The sequence below is a fragment of the Sarcophilus harrisii genome, chromosome 3, assembly GCF_902635505.1.
Source record: "Sarcophilus harrisii chromosome 3, mSarHar1.11, whole genome shotgun sequence".
Classification (NCBI taxonomy): Eukaryota; Metazoa; Chordata; class Mammalia; order Dasyuromorphia; family Dasyuridae; genus Sarcophilus; species Sarcophilus harrisii.
The window spans coordinates 570,168,287-570,193,243 of record NC_045428.1 but is presented as its reverse complement, the minus strand read 5'-3'; the positions used below and the strand labels follow the sequence as shown (position 1 = coordinate 570,193,243).

Here is a 24,957-nt window from a genome sequence, read left to right as displayed (position 1 = left end):
TTCTGATAACATTAGAGGAGAAAGGCTATTGACTCTGAAGGCTCTCCCTGGCTTAAATCCTGGTCCTCTTCAGAATGATGAACAAAACAATAATCTATAATCTCTCTCTCTGTGTGTCTCTGTCTCTCTGTCTCTCTCTCTCTGTGTCTCTGTCTCTCTCTTTGTGTGTCTCTGTGTCTCTGTCTCTATCTGTCTGTCTTTCTCTGTCTCTCTGTGTCTTTCTTGTCTCTCTATGTCTTTCTCTGTCTGTCCCTCTGTCTGTGTTTCTTTATCTTTATCTCTGTCTCTGTTTCTATGTCTCTCTGTCACACAATTTGTTCAGACATTCCCAACCGATGGACAACCATTTTGTTTCCAATTCTTTGCTATAATACAAAGAACTGTTCTAAATATGAGGGTCCTTTTTCTTTGCCTTTGGCTCCTTGGAGGTACAAGCTCGGAAGTGGTATTGCTAGGTCAAAGAACACGTACTTTTTACTGGCTCGGAGGGTGCTACCTTATGGTTGGAACATTGTACAATTCCACCACTAGTGAGTATATTGGTATGCCTACCTTCTCCCAGCCTCTCCAACATTTGTCATTTTTCTCTTTTGCCATTTTTGCCAGTCTGATGGATATAATATGGACGGACGCTCAGACTTGTTTTAATTTGGATTTTTCTTATTATCGGTGATTTGGAATGGTTTTATTTTATGTGCTTGCCGATTGATAATTTTTATTTCTTCCTTTGAAAACTACCGGTTCATACCCCCAGCCCTCATTTTACAGAAGGGCTATGACATCTGGGCCCGTGGGGGGGGGTGCTGCTTGGGACTGCACTGCTGCTCTCCCCCCCTTTTCTGGTGCCGACCAAGGGGAGCCTGTGTCTTCCTCAAGAACAGCGTTGCTCGCCTGGCCCGAGATGATGCAGCCTCTCTAAACTTAGCATCCTGACGATCAGCAGATGCGCTGGCGAGGTAAAGTCCCTGCGGCGGCTGTAACAGATGCGGGGAGGATGCGAGGAAAGCCCCTCTCGGTCCCTCGGTGGGGAGACTTCCCAGGTTCCTTTTGGAGCTAGAAACTGACCAGGAGGGGTGGAGGAGGGGCCGTTATCCAGGAAGTCTGGCTTTGGCTGGAAACACCTCGAGCGGATAAAGTGACTGCGGCTCCCGGAGCGACCCCTCCTGACTGCGGCCGTCTCATCAGGGGCCTCCCTCGGCTGGCGCGGCGGCACCTTTTTTTTCCCCCACTCTGCCAGGCGGGCTCTTGAAATTTCTGGTCACGAACAGGTTAAAGCAGCAGCCAGCTCTGCCCGCCCGCCCGCCCGCCCGCCGGCCCGCCTGCCCAGGCTGAGTTAGCACTTCCCGGGGCTTGCTTGCTGAGCATCTCCAAGTAACAGCGTTTTGCATCATGGAAAAGGGGGGGAGGTGGGGAAGAAGGGGGTAAAAACTGCGGGAGGTCGGAGGAGTCCTTATTTGCCAACACGTCCCTCCGTCTCTTCCTCCTGGCTGGGCCGGGGGAGGGAGGGGGGAGAGGGAGTGAGAACACAATTTCGTAGGGAAGGATTAGCCCAGGCTGCCAGCCAAGAGGCTGTCTAGTGCCTACTGCGGATTGCTGTTGCTGCTGCTGAATTCAGCGGGCCAGAGAGACAGAGACAGACAGAGGCAGACACTTACGCACAGCATCGGCTGGGCCAGTCACTGGGGCGTGGGGGATCCCGGATCGTGGAGGTGGGCTCCCTCCAGGGCCGAGAAGACCACCTTTCTCCCGCCCCCCCCCCAACCACCTCACCAGGACAGGCAGCAGGAGGAAGGAAGCTGGAGGGCAGCTCTCCTTGGTAGCCCCAGTGCTGAACTTTCAATCCCTAAAGACACGGACCCCTTCCCAGGGTCTCTCGGGGTGAGTGGGGGGCAGCTAGCTACAAGCAGCCAGGCCTGCCAGGGGGTCATGCTGGAGGTGTAACAAAGGGGATACTGTCCTCATCAGCTCTTCTGCAGGAGACAGGACCCCTATTAGGGGAAACTTAGAATCCCCACCCCCCACCCCTCTTGCCTCCTACAGCTAACCCAAGCCTTGCCTGGATTTATTATTATTTTTTTCCCCCTTGACTCGATAGCATCGTTTGCGATTCTGGAAAAGGGGGCAGCAAGGCAAAAAGAGGCTCAGATGTTTGGGGCTGGATTGAACTGAAGGCTCCCTGAAGGTGCCAGGAGCTGATCTTCACCTTATTTTGGGTCCTTCTCCCCCCTTCCACCAGCCAGGGGGCTGATTTGGGGCCATTGCCTCCAGGCCTGTGATGTCTTGTGAATGTGCAGGACACAGCAAGGGTGCCCAATACAGCTCCATGATGACGACCACAACTGCCAAGGACTTGGAGGAGAGAGCCATGGATTCTATGCTGGTGACCTCCACTCCAGCTTCTGGGACCTTCTCCCATGTCTTCGGTCAACAGTGCCAACTTATGGAGGCAGGTAGGAGGGTGTGTGTGTGTGTGTGTGTGTGTGTGTGTGTGTGTGTGCATGAGCTAAGGCATTGGTGATCTTGGCTGGAGAGAGATGTATGTGATCTAGGAAGATGACTCATGGATCTGGAGACCAAGAACCCGGGTTCAAATCATTTACCACCTGTGTGACCTTCAGTAAGTCACTTAACTCTGATTTTCCTCCTTTGTAAAAGAAGGGGGTTAAATGACATGACTTCTGATATCTCTTCCAACTTGAAATCTATGATTCTGGTGTGTGTGTGTGTGTGTGTGTGTGTGTGTGTGTGTGTGTATGTGTGTGTGTGTATCCTGATCAGGAAGTCCCATGAGGCCTTCATTTAAAAGTAACCTGGAGACAAGATGAAAAATGGCAGAGCAGCAGAATATTATGGTGAATATGAGGAGCTGGTTTGGCTTTAAAGAAATAAAAACTCAAATTGGCTTTAACCTGGGTCTTTGCTCTCAATTCATGTCTTAAGATTTGAAGTGAAATTCTCAAGAGATACTTCCAAAGCTTGTATTTTGGGCTTAAAATGTCTCCTAATTCTATTCTGTCATAATGTTTTGTGCCTTTTTTCTGGATAACTGAAATGTATATATCCTTAAGAATTGGGTTGTGTCAGGGTGCTGAAGATGGGAGAGGGGAATTAGCCAGATTCTTATTATATCAGCAGCTGTGCATTTTGGCCAGCTGACCTTTGGTGTGGTGAATGTCAGCCTTGAATGAGGTATTTTGGGTTAGTCAATTATTTGGGTACTTAAGTTTTTGATTTCAGCTCTCATATTTAAGCTTTCAAGGATGTGAAAAGATACCCTTATTTACTGTTGAAGGAATTCCTTAAAAATGTACTTGATGGATTCATATTTCTGTCATTCCCCATCCCCTGGACCCCCACATTAAACCTTCCCTTTATAATACAGGAAAAGAGTCAAGCAAAAACATTTGAAACATGGTGATGATGCATATCATATTCACTCCTAGTAATCTTCCATCTCTTTCTCCTGAGGGAGGAAGGCAGGTACCTTATCTCTTTTCCAAGGTTGTCATTATTTTTTCCATTATTCAAGAAAAACTTTATGGCCTTCAACCCTAAAGCTCCCTCCAGGTCTTAGCTGAATTAAATGGATTTTTTGTCCCTGAATGAATTTCTCTTCTCCATGGCTCAGAGACTTGGCTTTGTTCATTGACTTGAACTCAATTCCTAACCTTGACCAGCCATCTTACAAGTATATGGTCTTTTGGGGGACCAGATAAAAGAGTGACTCAATATACACTGATTCCACTGGACGACTCTATAAATGTTATTTATGGCAAATCAATCACTCAGTCAACAAGCATTTATATGCTCACTTAATCCTTCGGGGTTTCATGCATGATATATAAAATTAGGGGATTTGACTAGATGACCTTTAAGGTTTCTTTGAACTCTGTATTTATAATCCTAAGTGCCTAAAATGTGCCAGTTATACAAAGTGATATGAAAAAAAAGTGAGGCAGGATCTTGCCCTCAAGAAGCTTCTATTCTACAGAAGCAAAAATAAAAAAAAGATATAGAATAGTTAAAAATAAATATGATAATAATAATAACAGCATATAATATATCATTGTATATGTATTTTATATGTGGTTTTTCATTTAATCTTTACAGTCACTCTGTAAGATAGATATTATTATTACTATCCCCATTTTACATATGAGGACACTGAGGCAGGGAGAGGTGATATGACTTATCCAGGGTCACCTCTGATTCCAGGTCCAATACTCTATCCAGCATGTCACCTAGTTACCAGTTCAAGGGAGGAGATCAGGGTGGGATCAAAAAAGGTTTTTTGTAAAAGATGTATTTGAGCCAAGTTTTGAAGAATTCTGAGAGGTGGAGATGAGGAGATATAGGAAACAGCCAATACAAAGGCACAGAGATGGGAAATGGAGTGTAAAAAACAAGGAAGCCATATCAGGATGGACCAAACTGTGTATGGAAGGTCTGACAAGAAATTCTCAGGAGATGCTTCCAGAGACCAAGCTTGCATCTCTGGCCTTATGGGGAGATGTTCCCTAGTTCTATTCTGCCATCATTTGTATGTGCTGTATATGTAGGAAGACTAAAAATGAGGAGAGGGGCCAGTATGCACACAACATACACATTTGGGTATACATGCATATACACACACGTGTGCTTATCCATAGGGACTCACCGTGTGATAGACAGTGTAGACAACATACAATAGATATGTTTACATTTCTACTGCTTGGAGAACTTTCAAAAATTGGCAAATTGTGTGTGTGTGTGTGTGTGTGTGTATGTGTGTCTTTGTGTATATGATATACACATTTCTATATCTTCATATCAATCAGTAGATAAAGGGTTGGCTTTGTGGTCAGGAAGACCTGGATTAATGTGAGCTGTGTGACCATGGGCAAAGCCCTGGTCCTGTCAGGGATCCCAAAGTGCTGGTAATTTAGAGATGAGTTGAGCTTCCTTGAGGAGTAAGCATCTGACACTGATGATCTCACAGGCCTGAATGACATATTCCCCCTCTCTGCCTCTATTTCTGTCTCTGTCTCTGTCTCTTTTTGTGTCTGTCTCTCTCCCTTCCTCATCTTCCTCTTTCCTTCCTTATCTGTTTATCTGTCTACCTACTTATCTGTCTATCTTCTACCTATCTGCCTCTCTAGCCATCATTTATCTACTTGTTTTTTTTTTATGTCTATTATTTATCTACCTGATTTTCTGTCTACCTATAATTGATCTCTTTACCTGTCTGTCTACCTGTCTGCTTACCATCCATCTACCTACTATCAACCTTCCTATCTGTCTGTTTACCTGTCTCTTTTTGTGTGTGTCTCTCTCTCTTTCTCTCTGTCTCTGTCTCTCTTTTCTGTCTTTATCTCTCTGTCCCTGTCTCTATCTCAGTCTCCTTTCCCCCGTCTATGTCTACCTATTTACCTGTCTATCTTCTACCTACCTGTCTAGTCATCATTTATTTACCTGTTTTTATGTCCATCATCTACCTACCTCATTTTCAGTCTACTTATAATCAATCTATTTACCTGTTTATGTATCTATGAATCATCTACCTACTTGTCATTCTACCTATTTGCTTACCATTTATCTACCTACTTGCTTGCCTTTGTTTACCTGTCTCTGTCTGTCTTTTTTTTTCTGTCTCTCTTTGTCCCTGTCTCTATCTCAATGTCTCGTTGTCTCTTCCTCCCCCCTCACCCTGTCTACGTCTACATACGTACTTGTCTTTCTACTATCATCTACCTACCTGTCTATTTATCCATCATTTATCTACCTGTCTCTTTTTCTATGTCTCTGTCATCCATCCATCTGTCTCTTTTCCTATAATCTATCTACTTCTTTACCACTTACTGTTTACCTGACTGCCTTTGTCTCTGTCTCTCTCTCTCTGTGTCTGTATCTGTCTCTCTCTGAAACACAGAGATACACACACACACACACACACACACACACACACAGAGAGAGAGAGAGAGAGAGAGAGAGAGAGAGAGAGAGAGAGAGAGAGAGAGAGAGAAGACCTTGTCTCTGAATTCTAGGACATAATGAATGACATCATTACTGAAGACATGACATCCAGATTTGGATTCCCAAAGGATGTATGAGCTGTCCCTCAGGAGGTGGTGCATTCCCCCTCCCTGGAGTTCTTCAAACATATGTAAAATATGTTGTTAAGGAGATTCTTTGCTGAGCAGGGCTTGGACTCAATACTCTGTTGGGAAAAGGGACTGATCAACAGAAATTTCTGACAACTGAGCTAAGCTTTTGGGAGAGCCTGTGGAATCACCTTCTTTGAGGGCTCTGGAGGGCAGCAGAGGTTCTCCCCTCAGTTCAGCAAGCCCACCTGCCAGGATCTGTGTTAGATACTGGCCTGATGAAGGAAATTAAAAACAGTATTTGCTTTCAAGGAGCTTGGAGTTAGAGGGCTGCAGAAACAGCATATAGACTCATAGGTAAATACAAGTTAGAGAAGATAAAGGTTTCCTATAGGAGTGAAAGAAGCCTGGAAACGAAGCTAAAGTGGAGGAGAAGAGGGATTACATTCTGGCAGTGGAAACAGCAGATGCAAAAGATTGGAGACAGGAAATGGAATGCCAAGATCAGGTGAAAATTGGAGAAAAAAAGGTCCATTTGATTGGAATGTAAAAGTGAGAAAAATCAGTAGTCTGGAAAAGGAGGCTGGAACCAAATTCATTTAAATGCTGAGAAAGTGCTTTGCTTTTCATTTGAGATCACTGACCTCCCCCTTTAAGGCACAGTAGCTAAAGCTGCTCCTAAAGAATGGGTACCTGATGTACATTTCATTCTTTTCAAGGAAGCAGACAGTAAAATTTAAGTGGATGGTTATAGTTAGTTGGGTTGAATTATTTGCATTAGTCAAACAGTACCTAAATAACCCTTTCGATTTTTATTTGAGCAGTTTCAATATCTCTTTTCATTTGATTATGGGTGTTTGATTACTTGCTTTTTTTATGACTTGAGACAGTGCGGTGTAATGGAGCCAGCACTGGATCTAGACACAGAGGACCAGGGGTTCAAAGCTCTCCTTTGATATTTATAACTCCTGTGATCTTGGGTGAGTCGAAACCTTCCTCAGCATATTTCTTCCAAAGTAAATTGAGGGTGGAACCAGGGTTGGACATTGAAATTAATCTGAACTCATCATTCACCCTATCACTCCTCACTCTCTATAGAACCATAGGCTGAGGGCCGAAAGAGATCTTGGAAGCCAGTCAATTTAACCCCTTTATTTTTTTAAAAAAAGCAGCTTTTACTGAAATCTTTTGTTTTTTGCATTCTCTATATTTCCCCTGTATTTTTCATCCTCTTTCCCCCATGAAAGATCCTCCTCATAAAAAAAAAAAATTCAAAAAAAGAAGAGAAAATATCAGCAGAGCTAATAAACAAATTGAAAAAAACTTGAAATTATATGCAATATTCCACATCTGTGGACTTGTACCTCTGTAAAGCAGTGGCAGGAGACATCTCATAATGGAGGCAGCCAGGTAGCTCCATAGTGCACAGAGCAGTTCAGCCTCAGATGTGCATACTAGCTGTGTAATCCTGGGCAAGTCATTTAACTCCTGTTTGCCTCTGCTCCTCATTGGTTACATGGGAAGGAGATTAGCACCTTCCTTCCAGCCTTATTGTGAAAATCATATGAGATATTTGTAAAGCCCATAGCACAGTACCTAGAACCCAGTAGGTGCTTAATAAAAGCTCATTCCCTTTCTTTTTACATTGTAATAGTTTTATACTGTTCATTCCATTCCTGCCTCTTCTCTTTTTTTACTTTGTTATCAATTCATTGAAATCTTCCTATGCTAGATCAATGTACACGGCAACAAGATTATATGATCATCAATCTCATGGACGTGGCTCTTTTCAACAATGAGATGATTCAGGCCAGTTCCAATGATCTTGTGATGAAGAGAGCTTTCTACACCTAGAGAAAGGACTATGGGGACTGAGTGTGGATCATAATATAATACTTTCACTTCTTTTGTTGTGGATTTTATTTTCTTTCTCATTTTTCTTCCTTTTTGATCTGATTTTTCTTGTGCAGTAATTGTATAAATATGTATGCCTCTATTGGATTTACATATATTTTACCATGTTTAACATATATTGGATTACATGACATCTAGGGGAAAGAGTGAGGGGAAGAGGGGAAAATTGGAGCACAAGTTTTTGCAAGGGTCAATGCTGAAAAAATTACCCTTGCATATGTTTTGAAAATAAAAAACTTCAATAAAAAAGAAATCTTCCTTTGCTTTTCTGAATTCATCATGTTCTTCATTTCTTATAGCACAGTAATATTCCTTTTCTATTTATGGTCCTGATTTTGTTACATGTGCCCAGTCAAAAGACATCTGCTTGTTTCTAGTTTTTTGTTACAACGAAATGTGCTTCTTTTAACTTTTTGTGTATGTGGAACTCTTCTTTTTGTTGTCGATTTCCTTGGCAGAGTCTTCATGTTACAGATGAAGAAACCGAGGCACCAAGAGGTTAAGGATTTTTCCATTGTTGGAAGACTGACAAATGACTAAGATCCAGGTCCTTCTGACTCTAAATCCATGCCTTAGCCATGACACCATGCTATGTCCTGTCAGAGCAGACCAGAGTTATATTGGAACCAACTCAAAAAGGCTCAAGAGATCCTATTGTTACATTTCCAGAGTGAACATTTATAGCTCAGATGGCAAACACTACAAATCAGGGCCTGACTTATTCTCTTGATTGTTTAGACTTATGGAAATACTAATAATGCAGATTAAATTTAAAACTGTGTCACTACATACATTTATTTTTTCAGAGAGATGGTTGTTAAACATTTACCAGAAGCCCCTGGCCCTAATCAGTTGTCCATACCTACATACTCCACTGTATTACGTTTTTGTTTTTAAATGAAATCTCTTTAAGGTCAATTTAGATTGTTTTTTGGACTGGAATTTTGAAGATCATTCTTTCTAATTTGTTGATAAAACACTAACTGAATCTTTCTCATAGAGGGAGAATGAAAGTGGTAAATAATTCATGATAAGGTCAAAGCTAGAGAAAAGAGACTACACTGCAGACCTTGATCTTTTTCTGGATCTAGCATTGAGTATGAGTTCTTCACCCTTGTCTATCTTTCCAAAAACACAATGTGTTTGGTAGTAAATTGCAAGTTATTTTCCTTTAGCAAAATTGTAGGTGACTGATATGTTTTTGTTCATCTGAATGGCTTTAGTGCCAAATAGCCCTAATGATAATTGAGAGGGAAAGAAAGACATCATTCCTTACCCATGAGAATGGATTACTTTGTACCTTTTGGTAGATTTATTTTTGGACACCAAAAGAAGACAGTAACTTATAAGTGTCTGGCACATAGTAAATAATAAATGCTTCTTTTTGGTATTTGATTTATTTCTTTAATATTTTCTACCAGTTTCATTCAAAACAAATATTTTACATTTTTATAATAGCTTTTTATTTTTGAAATACGTGCAAAGATAGTTTTCAACATTCACCCTTGCAAAATTTTGTGTTCCAAAATTTTCTCCCTTCCTTCCCTTCCAACCCCCTTCCCTATACCACAAACATTCAATATAGGTTAAATATGTAGTTCTTTTAAATGTATTTCCATGTTTTTAATGAATGCTTCTTGACTCTTTAGAGCATACCATTTACAAATGGGGATAGTCAATGAGCAAGGATTTATTAAATGCTTACTATATATAATACACTAAATAGTTCTTCTCTCATCCATTTGTTCTACATGTTATCTTATTCAGAGGAAGATAGGAGAGCATTAAGAGAATTGTAGCAGAGACAATACAGCTAGCCAGCATTTACATCAGTTGGCAGAGCACTTCACAGAGGTTATCTCATTTTATATTTGAAGGAACCCTGGAATATAGGTGCTATTATACCAATATTCAGAAAAGGGAACCTGAGGTCCAGTGAAGCTAAGGAACTTGACTAGGGCCAGAGCTAGTAAATATTTAAACCTTGAACTCAGGTTACCATTATATCAGGTCCAATGTTCTTGCTGCTCTGACACCCAGGATTTTGTAGATAGAGATTAGAGCATAAATGGGTATGATAAAATTCCAGAATCTCAGGGTTGTAAGCTTCCTCACAGGCTATCTTCTCCAATGGTCTGGAAGCCTGTAAATAGCAAACTCAACATATGCTCATTCAATCTCCTTTTGAAGATAGCCAATACTGCAGAACTCAACCTTCCTAAGATTGTTCCATCTTGCTTGTGAAATCTGATTATTCCATGTAGGGAGGCTAGAACTTCTTACCTTCTCATTGTTTCTTATTCTTCCCACGGGGTCCAAGCAACCTTCTATACAGGTTCTATACAGCAACCCATAAAAACAAACAAACAAACAAAAAAACATTGTGTGCCCTTTTCATTCTCTCTTCATCCTCTCAAGTTTCTTCTACCTACCATTGGACTCCAGTCTCTCTTCATTTTGACTCCTCAACAGAAATGCTTCTGAGACATTATTAGTTATGATAATATTTCTGAACCAAGGATTCAGGATCCTTTGAAATGGTTAGGATATCCTTGGTATGTTACAAAATCTTGAGTTTCCTCATGCTCCTTTGTCACATTTTTTAAAACATGGAAGGTCCATGTGGATGGAGCCATAATTAAATTGGGACATCTGGGCCTTAGTTTCAAGGTCCCAAATTAGAAGGTGCTGGCAATACTTTTATCCTTTCATCAGAATAGAAATAATAGAATTTAACATCAAAATAGCAAGTTATAAATTGGGCAGCTAGGTGGCAAAATGGATAGAGTGCTGAAGTGAGCAAGATTCATCTTCGTGAGTTCACATCTGCTTGTAGACACTCCTTATTCTGGTGGCCTCAGTTTCCTCATCTGTAAAATGAGCTGGAGAAGGAATGGCTAGCCACTCCAGTCCTGCTGTCAAGACAACCAGGGGAATGAAGAATGAATTAGGAGGTTGGGGACTTAATCCTTTGCCCTTACTTTATGTCCTACCCTGCATCCCCAAGAGCTAAGTATTTATAATATTGAGCTAATATTGAGAATGGAGAGGTAACACTTATGGTAGAAGGGAAAGATCACTGGACCAACAATAAGGAGAATTGGACTTGAGATGCCATTTACCAACTATGTGGCTTTGGACTTGGGGCCAGTTTCCTTATTTGTCAAATGATTATGTTGGATTGCATTTCTTTATAAGGCTTGTCCAACTCTAACAATTTGTATGAATCTATACAATGAGAAGCCTGGATCATATTCATTCTATAGTCTTTTCTAATTTGGCCAAGGATCACAGATTTAGAGATCTCAGAGGTTCTCTAATTTAGCCCCCTCATTTTAGAGATAAGGAAACTGGGATTCATGGAGTTGACATGCCTAATCCCATATATGTAAAAAGCACAAATACAAAATTTAAATTTCTTTCTCTCTTTCTTTCTTTCTCTCTTTTTTTCTCTCTCTTTTTCTCTCTCTCTTTCTTTTTCTCTCTCTTTCTTTTTCTCTCTCGTTCTCTCTCTCTCTCCCTTTCTTTCTTTTTCTTTTTTTTGGTGAGGCAATTTGGGTTAAGTGACTTGCCCAAGATCACACAGTAAGTGTTAAGTGTCTGAATCTGGATCTGAATTCAGGTTCTCCTGACTCCAGGGTCAGTGCTCTATTCATTGCACCTTGCAACTGTCCCAGAGCCAGCCCCTTTAAGTTCTATCATTCTTTGAATAGGATAATACAGAAACAAATGGATGAGAGAAGAAGAAATGCTTAGTACTTGGTACATAGTAAACATTTAATGAATACTTGTTGACTAGCCCCATTTTCAGGTGGTATGTCCTAGCATGTCAAGTTAAGAAACATTTATTAAGCATTTGCAATATGACAGGCTCTTATAAGTTATTGCTCTATAAAACTGTAGGACACAGAGTTGTTGATTACCTGACTGAATGTGATGGCAAACATTCCTGATGATAATGATAATGTATACTGAGTATACAAAGAAAGGTAAAACCACTCCTTTCCTCGAGGGAGCCCACAAGCCAACAACATACGAGCAACTATGTCCATACAAGGTACAGAGGGAGCCCGCAAGCCAACAATATAAGAGCAGCTATGTACATACAAGTATAGACAGAGTATATGGGAAAAATCTCAGGAGACACCAGCTTTGAGGAGGATCTGGAAAAGGCTCTTTCAGAAGATAGGATGCTAATGGATACTTGAAGGAAGTTGCACTTCCCCCCCCCCCCAATCTGGCTACTTCCTAAGCAGCCCCACCTATAGCCTTACCACTGTAGTCCAGATGATAGTGGTGATGAAAACTGAAGCACTGGAAACAATGGAGAGGGATTGTTCTAGGCCACATTCAAGGATCTCCATACCACTTCTAAGATGACCCTAAGTGCCCCCAGCTCCTCCCCTGATTGTTAGCCTCATTTCAGCTGGGTATTTTCATCCTTTGGCTTTTTGAGCGTGCTTTCTTGATAGCATTCATTTTCCCCAGTTCCCTGTAGACTGAATATGGGAAAAGTGCCCAAGAATCCACCCCTAGGACTGCTCCCAATAGGGCCCTCAATTGACTGGCTTTATTGAAGTGAAGAAGAGAGAGAGAGACTTTAAAACCTGAACTGGGTCAGCACACTTTTCACATGCTACTCTTAGGAAAAATAGAGCTGCCTCATATGTTTTAATTTATTGAAATTTAAAGAAATAGAATTTTTACTAATTTTGACCTCCTCCCCTATGTCTCACAGATGGAAAAGTTGGGAAATGTTATACAAAAGCCTTCCCTAGAGGTCTAAGACAGATAATTAGCAGTTTCTCCCAGAAAGTGAGTTGATTCTCTCCCTAAGTTGTGTATTTGCTGGAACCAATATCCATCAGTAATTAACTAATGAATAGACAGGGTCTGTTTTGACAGATCCATTTGCAACCCTATGTTTTGTTTGTAGAATAGATGGCTCCTGTTTTCATTAGGAACTGTTTTCACAGCAAGATGGTGTCGGAGGGAATAAGCACCATGTTCAACCTTAATTATCTTTTCAAAGCCAATCCTTGATTTCTTATTAAAAACCCTCTTTTGCTGAAGACCCCCTGCCTAATGAGGACAGCTTCCTGAATAAACTAAAAAAAAACTGAAATGAAAATGAAATGAATGTATTAAAAATATGAAATGAAATGAAAAAATAAAACTAATAAAATAAAATAAAATGAGTCACTCAAGTAGTCCACATTAATTGGAACGAGGTTTATAGGTAGACAGGGAAAAAGCTAAGTCTTATAGTGTAGGCAGTGGTTCTCAAACTTCTGTTTTCAGTATCTTTATCCTATTAAAAATTATTGAGGATCTCTCCAAAGTGTTTTTGTTTATCTGGATTATATTTATAGACATTTACCATATTGGAAATAAAAACTATTTTTGAATTTGTAGACTCTCTAAAAGGGTTTCAGAGATCCCCAGGATTCTCTAGACCATACTTTGAGAACCACTGGTGTAGGGGATAAAAAACTAGGTTTGTACTCAGGAGAACTTGAGTTCATATCCAGCCTCAGGAACTTGACCAGCTCTGTGGATCTGGGCTTCCTTATTGCAAAATAGGAGTGGATTGGATAGCCTAACTTTTATGAAAATACCCTTTTGTTTACTAGATTCCATCTCACCACTCCTGGAAATCTGAACCAGTTTAATTGTGCTTTCCTTCCTCCAAGAGAGAAGATAGAAAACCAAATGATTGGAAGAAAGAAACAATGGCTCCTCAAGCATTTTGATTTAAATGCTAGGATCTATTTCTCTAGAAATGTGGGGAAATGTTTATGAAACAGTTTTGATTCCAAAGCAGCAAGTCACCTAGGGAAGTGTTTTCTACCTTTTTTGGGGTTGGTAGGTACAATGGGATGGGTGGGTGTTCAAGAACAGAGTCCAAATGATTCGGTTTCCTCTAACTCCTGAGCAACACATGGTGGGGGTGAGAGGTAAGGCAAGCGTAGAGACAAGAAGCCGCCCAACTGTGAAGAAATTAATTATTTTCTCTTATCTGCTTTTTTGGGAAACCAAGTGGAAAAACAACAGCCCATTGCCCTGTGTGAAACTAACCTGTATCAAACTCAGAAATTCATTGGAAAGTGGGGCTTTGATGGCCCCATTTTGTTGGGTGTAGCTGCTATAGTAGGCTGCTTGGAGTGGTCCTGCCCTTGCCACCTTTTGAGTTTATCTGATGAGCCCCTCTGAGCTAATCTATTACTTAATCTGATCTTCTTCCCTTCTCAGAGTCCTAGTTATAATCCAGCTTTTTAGAAATATGCAACAATGGTTCTTCCCAAACTCTCAGTCCAGGGGCTACTTTGGGAAGGTAAGCGAAGATCTTAACATCAGTTCTCTCTTCCTTCTAATGAAGCTAAATTCAGCTGGAACTGTTTGTATAGAGTCTCTCCCCAGCTCAAAGACACACACACACACACACACACACACACACACACACACACCCCCAAGAGCAATAGATTGTTGAATTGTTTTTAATTATCTGAAGAAGTAGAAGGGTAGAAGGTGATTTATCTTTTGGAGAGAAGATTATTGAATCATGTTCTCTTGTGAGGTCTTGTTATTGTCTCCCTTGCTTCTACTGTGGTAGTATCATTTGGGAGAAATGAGGAGACACACAGTGTTGCTAGTTACAGATCCATGTGCTGACAAGTAATTCTACGCCTGTGTAAAATATTAAGACCTAGAAGGTTAAGTACAATAAAAAGTGCCATGGATCTGGAGATAGAGATCCTAGGTGCAAATCCCAACTCTGCCATTTACTATTGAAAGAATCATTTAGTCTTTCTGGATCTCATTTTTTCATCAGTAAAATAAAGGAGTCAAACTTGCTAGCCCCAAATGTTTTTTCCAGCTCTGAATCTGTGATCCCGGTGCATTCCCTATAAAACAGTCTTAATAGACACTATTACAGCTGATGAACCTGAGTTTTAGAGAAGCAAGGTTTGCTTGCTTACTCAAGTAGCAAGGTCTGAATTTGAATTCAGTTCTTAAGTTCTATTTCTGTTATCTCACATAGCTTCCTTTGTGGGATGCCTTCTCCCTTCCTCTCTACCTAACTAGCACTGGACTAGGAGTTGGCAAATCCGAATTCAACTGCCACTTACTTGATTTCAAAGCACCAAGCCACCCAGAGAAGAGACGCCATCTCTTTGGGATCAGTGAATGCAGTTGTATGGGATCTATATGAGAAACAGGGAGCCAAAGTGATTCAGTTTCTTCTAGGTCCTTTTATCAGTTGATAGGGGTCAAAAAGATCTTAGAAAATATTTAGTCCAATTTTCCTATTTTACAAAGAAGGAAACTGAGGTCAGATTATATTATTCTGGAGTGCTGTGCTATTACAACTAAATATCCCAACCCATCACTCTCAAACTAGTGAGTTGGGACATAGGTTCTGTCTCCGGTTTCTATGCCTTTGCATTGTCTCTTTTCTATTCCTGAAATGTTCTTTCACATCCTTGGGCCTTTTGGAATTCCTTCCTCCAGTTAAAGGTCAATCTATGTCCCATCTTCTACTTGGATCCTTTTCTGATCTTCCTAAATGTTCTTGATATTCCTTTGTATGTATTTCATATTTACTCATCTGCATGTGTTATTTATCTCCAATAAAATTTAAGTTCCATAAAGGAGGGGATCATTTTCATTTTATATTTTTATTCTCAGTTTAGCACAATTTCTAGCAGATAGCAGATGCTTTTAAATCTTGTTGAAGGAACCTCAGTGGGAGAGCCAAAACTAGGGTCAAGTAATCAGAACTTTAGAAATTTACATGGCAGTTATAGTATTTTTAGCCCTTCTGAGTATAGAAGCAACTGAGCTTTGCATTTAGTTAGTAAGAATAATTAATAAGCTAAAATAGGATGCGCAATATGCTTCCTCTTTCTTACCTCTCAATGATACTAATAATAACAATAATAATTTTTCTTGAGTCATTTCAGTCATGTCCAACTCTTCAACGACCCCATATAAAATTTTCCTGGCCGAGATACTAGAGTGGTTTGCCATTTCATATATTTTGCATATGAGGAAACTGAGGTAAACAGGATTAAGTGACTTACCCAGGGTCACCTAACTGGTAAGTGTTTGAGGCTGAATTTCAACTTCTATGTCTTCTTGACAATTATACCCCTAAAATTTTTGTTCCCTAATTCTCAATTCAATTCTTTTCCTCCCTCTTTTTAAAGGCCTCCTTGGACACATTTTAGGCTGTGTTTTCTTCTACTTGCTTCAGGGGCAAGTAGATTTTGCTAACATGTCATATAGTACCAGAACATACTTGATAGAAGTACTCTCAACAATATCCAGTTGTAGTCATCCAAAGTCCACGTGAAGATCTTAGTTTTGAGGAACTCACCATCTCCTGAGGTTGCCCATCTAGGTCTGAGCAATTACAATTGTTACAGCATTTTTCTTTATATCCAGATGATATAAATTTGAAAATTGGGCATTTCCCTTCCCCATGTCTGGGCTTTTATTTTATTGTCAGCAAAATGAGGCAGTTGAATTATGTGATCTCTAAGTACCTTGTAGTTTTAAATCTTATCCAATCATTCTATGAATTGGATAATAAATATCTTCCCGTCTTTCATTTGCCACCTGCTCTGATGACCTCCTCCATCACTCATCATAGCTTGGGGTTGACCCTGGGCTCTAGAAGGCTCTGCTAGCTGACTCTGAACCCCAGACAGATCCTGCCAAACTGAGAAGTTGTCAGCCTGTTAAGAAGCATGGATAGATGTATACACGTATATATACATGTTCGTATATACATGCCTATTATTTATATTTATCCACAAATACAAACATGGCAGCTGGTGGTGTCATAGTGCACAGAACACTGGACCTGAAATTAGGAGGACCTGAGTTCAAATGCTAACCTCAGACATTTCCTAGAAGTCTGACCTCCAAGCAAGACATTTTTCCTCTGCCTGCCTCAATTTCCACTTCTGTAAAATGAGAATAAGACTAGCAATTACTTGTCAGGGTTGTTGTGAAGATTAAAATGACACAACCATTATAAAGTGCTTTGCAAACCTTAAAGAACCATAGAAATGTTTGGTAATAAAATATATACTATACATAGTATACATCTATAATATATACATACTGTTGTATAGATTAACATATAAAATATATACATAGTGTTGTATATATTAGCATATAAACATACACATATATGTACATATCTATACACATTGTCTCTCCCTCTAGAACATATGCTGTTTAATGCCAAATTTATGTCTTTTTTTATTTTGGTCTCTGTATACCCAGGACTGTGCTTGTGGCAAGTAATAGGTACTTAACAAATATTTGCTCATTAATTTGTTAATTGATTAATTGATCAGTCCAACTAAATTTACAAAGATCCATTGGAGCAATGCCTGAAGAGGGAGGCTTTATTGGGCCAAAGAAACTCTGACATTTTGTCTACCGTATTATAGCAAGAGTTGAGATCAGCTTAGGTTGAAGGGCACATTTGTACCAGGGACTCCCCTAGTCAGTACGGAACATCATCAAACTTCTGAAGTGTGGAAACCTGTTCTCCACCTACAGAGAGCTGTTCCCAGGGCCAGCAGGATTCTCTTTCTTAGGGAATCTGGGAAATCCAGGGGGAAAGGGGAGGGAGGGCCTTCCATGTGTTGTTTTTCCAATTGTTTTCTATGTACTTGATAGAACTATGCAGCAATTGAGATGGATTCCCACGAGTTGACCAGAGAACCCAAATCCCAGAACTGATTATCATTCCAGCCCTGGGATTCTGGGAGTCTGTGAAGTGTGACTGACAAGTAAGGAGTTTGGTTTTTCCATGTGGTTCAGGAAAACATGTTAGAGATCTGCTTTTTCATCAGTACAGGGGACTCCTGGGGGAACAACCTACACCATCACAGATCACAACCTTTCTGTGACTTAGCACGTAATAGAATGGCTGATTTAGGGTTTAACGCACATCTTATTTGAGATCACAACAATTCTGTGAGATACTCTAATGATCCATATTTTGCAGGTGAGACTACTAAGGCTGAGGAAAGTTAGATGGCTTACTGAGGATTTCACAAGTAATAAGTTTCAGAGGCAACATTTGGAGCCACGTCTTCTTGACTCCAAGTCCAGGGCTCTAACCACTGTAACATGGAGTATTGTGGTAACAATAGCTCATGTTTATTTAGGGTTTTATATACATTATCGTACTTGAGAAGATTAGACTTTCCCTTGGTCACGTGGCTAGTCAGAGGTGGGATTAGACCCCACGTAGGCAGACAGGCAACAAGCAACTATTTACTATGTGACAGGCACTCTGCTAAACTCTAGGGGTACAAATACAAGCAAGAAGAAATACAATCCAATGGGGGAAGAAGAGAGTGGAAGAGGAGGCGGGGGCAGAGGGAGAAGGTATCCATGTAGGGGTATGATGTCAAATCTGTAGAAAGTCAGAAGCATTTCCAGGAGGGGAATAATGCACAGGTGATATAATAATGCACAGGTGATAATAATGCTGGGCTCCTTCCCGAAATGGAAGTCTTGGAAGGGATTCATCAACATAGCTGGAAGTATATTCCAGCATGAGAAGAAGTTGCGCCATGGTGGCAGGGTTCAGAGAGAATCAGAAACCCAGTTGGGAAGGGAACCCCGACTTTCTTGACTCAAAGACCAATACTGGATAAGGGAGTTGCTTTAGGATGTAGAGGCTTGCCTGGGGTCACGGGATTGGTTGAGATTGGACCCAAATTATGCTGCTTCTATGTTCTGCCCATTATACCATACTGCCTTCCAGAAATCAGTTTTATTTTATCTGTAGCCATATTCAATGCACACAAAACAATGAGAATCAAACCATGGCCATCTTAAAGCTTAACCTTGCCCTAAGATGTCTTTTCACAGGTAGACTGAGTTCCAAACTGAGGAGAGCAGAAGCATCAAGGACCTTTGCTCCTTTCTCAGTGTTTTGGAGAATGCTGCCAGCCCAAGAATTTGTGCGTCAGGCACCCAGAAGGTACCGGGAAAGGTTGCCAAGAGTAGTGTGATCCTAGATGTGTCAAAGAAGGAAAGGAGCAGGGATAGGTTTGGGGAGAAGCAAGGGAGGAAGGAGGAAGAAGAAGGAGGAAACAGTAGCTTCCAGGAAAGCTCTATTCTCCACATCAGTCAACAAGCGTTGATTAGGCACCTACTGATAATGCCAGATCAGAAAATATGCTAGAATTTATGGTCATTGAAAATTGCATTTTAAGTTAAGGGATGTGGCCAGGGTCATAGAATTCATAAGTATCTGAAGTTACATTTGAAGAAAACCCAGGTTTCCTTGATTCTCAGTCCAGAATTTCCTCACTGAATCATGCAACAGAGATGCGATCGAAGTTTCATTCTCTGAAGTTAGCCCCTGACCACTATTCCATACTGCTTATTATTTTCCCCATTTTGCAAATATCCTCTACAAACTCTGTTCATTAAATTACTTGGCCAGTCTCTAGTAAGTTTCCGAGTTACGATTTGAACCTTTCTTCTGTCTCTGAGTTTAGCATTCTGCTCACTATGCCAGTGGGACTGCTCATCTCTAGAATAATCCTGAAAGGCTTCTTGGAGGAGGTGACTCAGCAGCTCAGGGCTTGAAGGTGCATGATGTACGTGTTCTAAAACCCACAAATCAATGCTTTTTCACTTGAAGTTATTCAATATAAGATGTGGCTCCTTCTTCTAAACCACTTATGACCGGGGACTTGATTAGAAGTACTTTCCTCAATACCATTTCTGATTTATGAAGTGGATAATGAGATTAATTAAAAATTTATGGTAGGAGGGAGGTGGTGGGGGGAGTGAGGAAAAGCATCTCTTTCACTGGGCTAACTGAGAAGTTCAGATTCAGCAAAATCCAGCAGCATAAAAGGAAAGAAATGAAGCTGTTCTGGCTTCTACTTTTCCCACCACCTCTTTTTCCCTTTCCTATTCTCTCCTGAGATAGGAAAGGTTATGGCTGGCGACCTCCGCCCTGTAACTTGGACACTCAGACCAGACCTTCTCCAGGAACCAGTTTGTAGAAAGACTTAGGTGTGGCAATTGTCTAAACAGTCCCTGCAAAGCTTTGGGACTAGAGTCTGGGGTATCCCTGCAGAATCTAATTCAAGAGTCCAGATTTGGTGATGAGTAATTTTGGCTCTTGCTTCTGATACCTATTGGCACACATACCATGGGCAAGTCACCGAGCATTTCTCAGTCAACAGGGCTCCTTATCTGCAAAATGATAAGGATGGGAGGTACCAAGCAATGAGATTATTGGAAGATTAAAATATTAGCCATGGAGTTAGGAGGTTCTGAGTTCAAATTTGGCTCAGCCACTTACTAGCTATGTGAAACTGGACAAGTCTTAACCCCAATTGTTTTAAAAAATATTATCTGTGTGATACAAATTAACAAAATCTCAGAGTATTCTATAAATTTCAGTTATTGTTATTAGAAGAGAGGTAACATGGTATAGAGAACAGAGTCAGGCAGAGGTGGGTTCAAGTTTTGCTTCTGATATTTGTTGGTTGTATGACCCTGGACAAGTCAATGCCCAAAGAAATTTTCTAAGATTAAATTGAAAGACAGGCAATGCAGGGCAACTAGAAAAACTCATCTTTTTGAGTTCTGATTTCACCTCAGATACTTACTGATGTGTAATCTTGGGCAAGTCACTTCACCCTGTTGCCTCAGTTTCTTCATCTGTAAAGTGAGCTAGAGAAGGAAATGTTATCTTTGCCAAGAAAACCCCCAATGGGATCATAAAGAATTGGACATAATTGAATAACAATGGGTGATGATCTCTGAGGGTCCCTTACCAGGATCTCATTTATGCCAAAAAAAATGATATTTTTATTTACCATAATAAAATATTTATTTAGTGTTACACTTATATTAATATACTTATTTACAATTTTAAAGTTATTTTTAATATTAATATTTTAGAAATAATTTCCAAATTCTCTTTTTCCAGCCCCTTTTTTTTTATTTTATTATAATAACTTTTTATTGACAGAACCCATGCCAGGGTAATTTTTTTACAACATTATCCCTTGCACTCACTTCTGTTCCGATTTTTCCCTCCCACCCTCCACCCCCTCCCCTAGATGGCAAGCAGTCCTATATATGTTGAATATGTCCCAGTATATCCTAGATACAATGTATGTGTGCAGAACCAAACAGTTTTCTTGTTGCACAGGGAGAATTGGATTCAGAAGGTAAAAATAACCTGGGAAGAAAAACAAAAATGCAAACAGTTCACATTCATTTCCCAGTGTTTTTTCTTTGGGTGTAGCTGCTTCTGTCCATCACTGATCAACTGAAACTGAATTAGGTCTCTTTGTCAAAGAAATCCACTTCCATCAGAATACATCTTCATACAGTATCGTTGTTGACATATAAATGATCTCTTGGTTCTGCTCATTTCACTCAGCATCAGTTCATGTAATTCTCTCCAAGCTTCTCTGTATTCATCCTGCTGGTCATTTCTTACAGAACAATAATATTCTATAACATTCATATACCACAATTTACCCAACTATTCTCCAATTGATGGAAATCCATTCATTTTCCAGGTTCTGGCCACTACAAACAGGGCTGCCACAAACATTTTGGCACATATAGGTCCCTTTCCCTTCTTTTGTATTTCCTTGGGGTATAAGCCCAGTAGTAACACTGCTGGGTCAAAGGGTATGCACAGTTTGATAACTTTTTGGGCATAATTCCAGATTGTTCCCCAGAATGGTTGGATTTGTTCACAACTCCACCAACAATGTATCAGTGTCCCAGTTTTCCCGCATCCCCTCCAACAATTATCATTATTTTTTCCTGTCATCTTAGCCAATCTGACAGGTGTGTAGTGGTATCTCAGAGTTGTCTTAATTTGCAATTCTCTGATCAATAGTGATTTGGAACACTCTTTCATATGAGTGGTAATAGTTTCAATTTCATCATCTGAAAATTGTCTGTTCATATCCTTTGACCATTTGTCAATTGGAGAATGGCTTAGTTTCTTATAAATTAGAGTCAGTTCTCTATATATTTTTCCAGCCCCTCTTAAGGCAAGCTAGTAATATGATACTGATTAGACATGAAATTATCCAAAATATTTTTTCCATGTTAGGCACATTGTAAAAAGCAAGCAAAAAAAAAATAAAGTGAGAAAAAGAATATATTTCAATTTACACTCAGAGCTCATCAGTTCTCCCTCTGGAGATGGAGAGCATTTTTTTCATCATGAGTCTTTTGGGAATGAATAACACCACTTCTGAATGGTGGATTAGGTGGTTTATTGACATGATTTTAGGTACTGCTGATGGAGTGCTTCTCCCCAATCCTCTCTGCACCCATTCTTTCTGTTGATAAGAGACCCTCTGAAGCCTCCTCTGGCCACTTGGCAGCTGGCTTTAGTGGGTGATCTAAGAGCTCTTCTCACCTATGTCTTTGGCAGCAGGACAAAGAGAGTGACTCTTTCAATACAGATCAAAGGAGAAGATGGGGGGATGGAAACTGGGGATAACCTCTGAGGGAAGGTGGTTTCAAAAGGATAGAAATCCTAAGTCTTTGCTCTGTCTGCTTAAAATCTATTTGTGGAGCCAATGAGAGAGTTTAAGCAAATGGAAAGAGTGTTGGATTTGACACTTTAGCCCTTGGGCTCAGATCCTAGGTTTGTGTGACTATACAAATAGAGACTCAATTACTCTATTTGTAATATAAGGGAGCTGGAACAGAGAACCTCCTTTCCGGCTCTTAATCCATGGTCCTGAATCATTTCACCCCTCAGCCTCAGTTTCTTTGCCTGTAAGATTACCTCAAAGATCCCTCTCAGTTCTAGGACCTGATCCATTGCTGGCATTTTGGTACCTACCTGAGCTCTTCAGCCTCCATGCCTCTTTCAGCTCATGTGGAAGGCCAATCTACTTGATTCCAGCTCTTGAAGTCTAGCCATTCTTTCAAGGTCTAGCTCAAGTTTCCCCTCGGATATGAAGTCTTTCTTGACATCAGCCCAGTTAGAAGAGACCTTCCTTCATGGAACTTGGCAGAATCTCTTGATGCACTCATTATATTCTGCTTTATATACACTTTAGGATCCTCGATGAAGACCTGGAAGGGGCCTTATGGCATTTTCAGAACACCTTCCCTCCATTTTACACTGAGGCCCACAAAGGGCAATTTATTGCCCCAAATCCAACAGTTAGGAAGTGGCAGAGTGAGGCTTGAACCCTGGTCCTCTGATGAACACTTTCCACTCTTCCATGAAATCTCTAATCCTTTCTCTTGATGATGAACTGAGGCCCTGAGAATTCATGTGGCTTGCCTAAAATCACACAGGGATAAAAGGCAGAACTGAGATTTGGGCTACTACCTCCAGCAATAGTCGATATTGCTTTAACGCTTTAAGGTTGGCAAAGCTCTTTACACCCAGCATCTCATTTAAGCACCCTCGCAATCCTTCAAGAAACATGCTATGACTATTCCTGTCTTACACAACCAAGGTCTTACTTTGAATCCACTGCTGATTCCCCTATGCAAGGCCCCCTTTCTGGGTCTCTGTGTCCCTGCCAAGGAGTCACAGATGCAGAATTAGGGGAGGCCATAGAGATGATTTAGCTAAATTCTCCCATTTTTCAGATGAGGAAACTGAGGTCCATAAAAACCAAATGACAGTTATTATTGGCAGAAGAGAACTCTGTACTTCTTATACCCTAGTGTTCTCCCTAATATAGAATATTTACTCTTACAATACCATTGGGGTGTTCAGCTCAAGCCTAGGACCCTGACTTATGTATCTTTATATTTCCCTTATATAACTAATTTTGCTCATAGTAGATAGTTAATAAGTGCTAAATGAATAAATAAATAAATGAGACAACAAAAGGATGAAGGAACACAAGAAAGTGTGTGTGTGTGTGTGTGTAAGCAGGTGAGGAATCTTGAACTCAGATCATGGAAGGACAGATTTAAAGCTGAAAGTTATCTTAGAGAACATCCCCTTCATTTGTAGATAAGGAAACTGAGGTCCAAAGAAGTTAACTTGTCCAGATGAAAAGCATTTATTAAACACTACTATGTTCCACCCACTTTACTAAGCACTTGGTTAACTTACTTGTTAGGGTCATACTGATGCATAATAAGTAACAGCTGGGATTTGAACCCAGGTCCTCTGACTTTATTTGTTCAGTCATTTATCTATTTTTGTATCCATCTATCAATTTATTTATTCACTTATTTATATTTATTCATTTATTAATCCATTCATCCATTTATCTATCATCTATCTATCTATCTATCTATCTATCTATCTATTTATCTATCTATCTATCCATTCATTCATCCATCCACCCATGTAGCTACTTACCTACCTATCTATCTGTCTATCCATCCATTTATCCACCTACCAACCAGAGTAACATACAGGAATGATCCTAGATTCTGGGACCAGACTGGGACCTGTATTCAGATTCTGACTCTCTTACCCATAAGCTATGTGACTTTGGACAAGCCACACAAGCTGACTGGACCTCAGTTTCCTTATCTATAAAATATCTATAAAAGGGCTGGAGTCTGTGGCCTTAAAAGCAGAAAGCTCTGGAGCTATCATCCGTCCTATGATCTCTTCCATTTGTAAAGCATTTGGACCTTTCCGTCTTTCCCGCTCCCCACTGCCGAAGCAACAGCTCCAGGGTGAAGGACTGTGGTACTTTCCCAGTGGCTGTCCCTGCCAGTCAGAAATAGGTTAGGTTAGATGATAAGATAAAAAGGCCTTGCATGGGATTTCAAGGACTGTCCTGCTTAAAGACACTGGCCTCTTTAGGGCCCATTCTTCTTAAGTCAGATTCTTTTTAACTCCTCAAAAACAGAGAGGTCTTTCTGGGTCTCCTGTGAAGACAGTATGGATCAGATTGCCTCCTTCTCCCCATCTAGATTTTAAAATGGCCTTCATTTA

At 40.4% G+C, this 24,957-nt stretch overlaps 1 protein-coding gene across 1 annotated transcript in view; it reads left to right on the top strand.

Moving 5' to 3' along the window:
* Positions 1–743: 743 nt before the first annotated feature.
* The window catches only part of LOC111719910 (putative uncharacterized protein C1orf196), a 287,417-nt gene continuing 263,203 nt past the window's right edge, over positions 744–24,957 (top strand). The window contains exon 1 of the mRNA XM_023499955.2: positions 744–2,450. Coding sequence (XP_023355723.2) covers positions 2,276–2,450 — 175 coding nt within the window. The 5' untranslated portion in view covers positions 744–2,275. The remainder of the gene's footprint in view (positions 2,451–24,957) is intronic.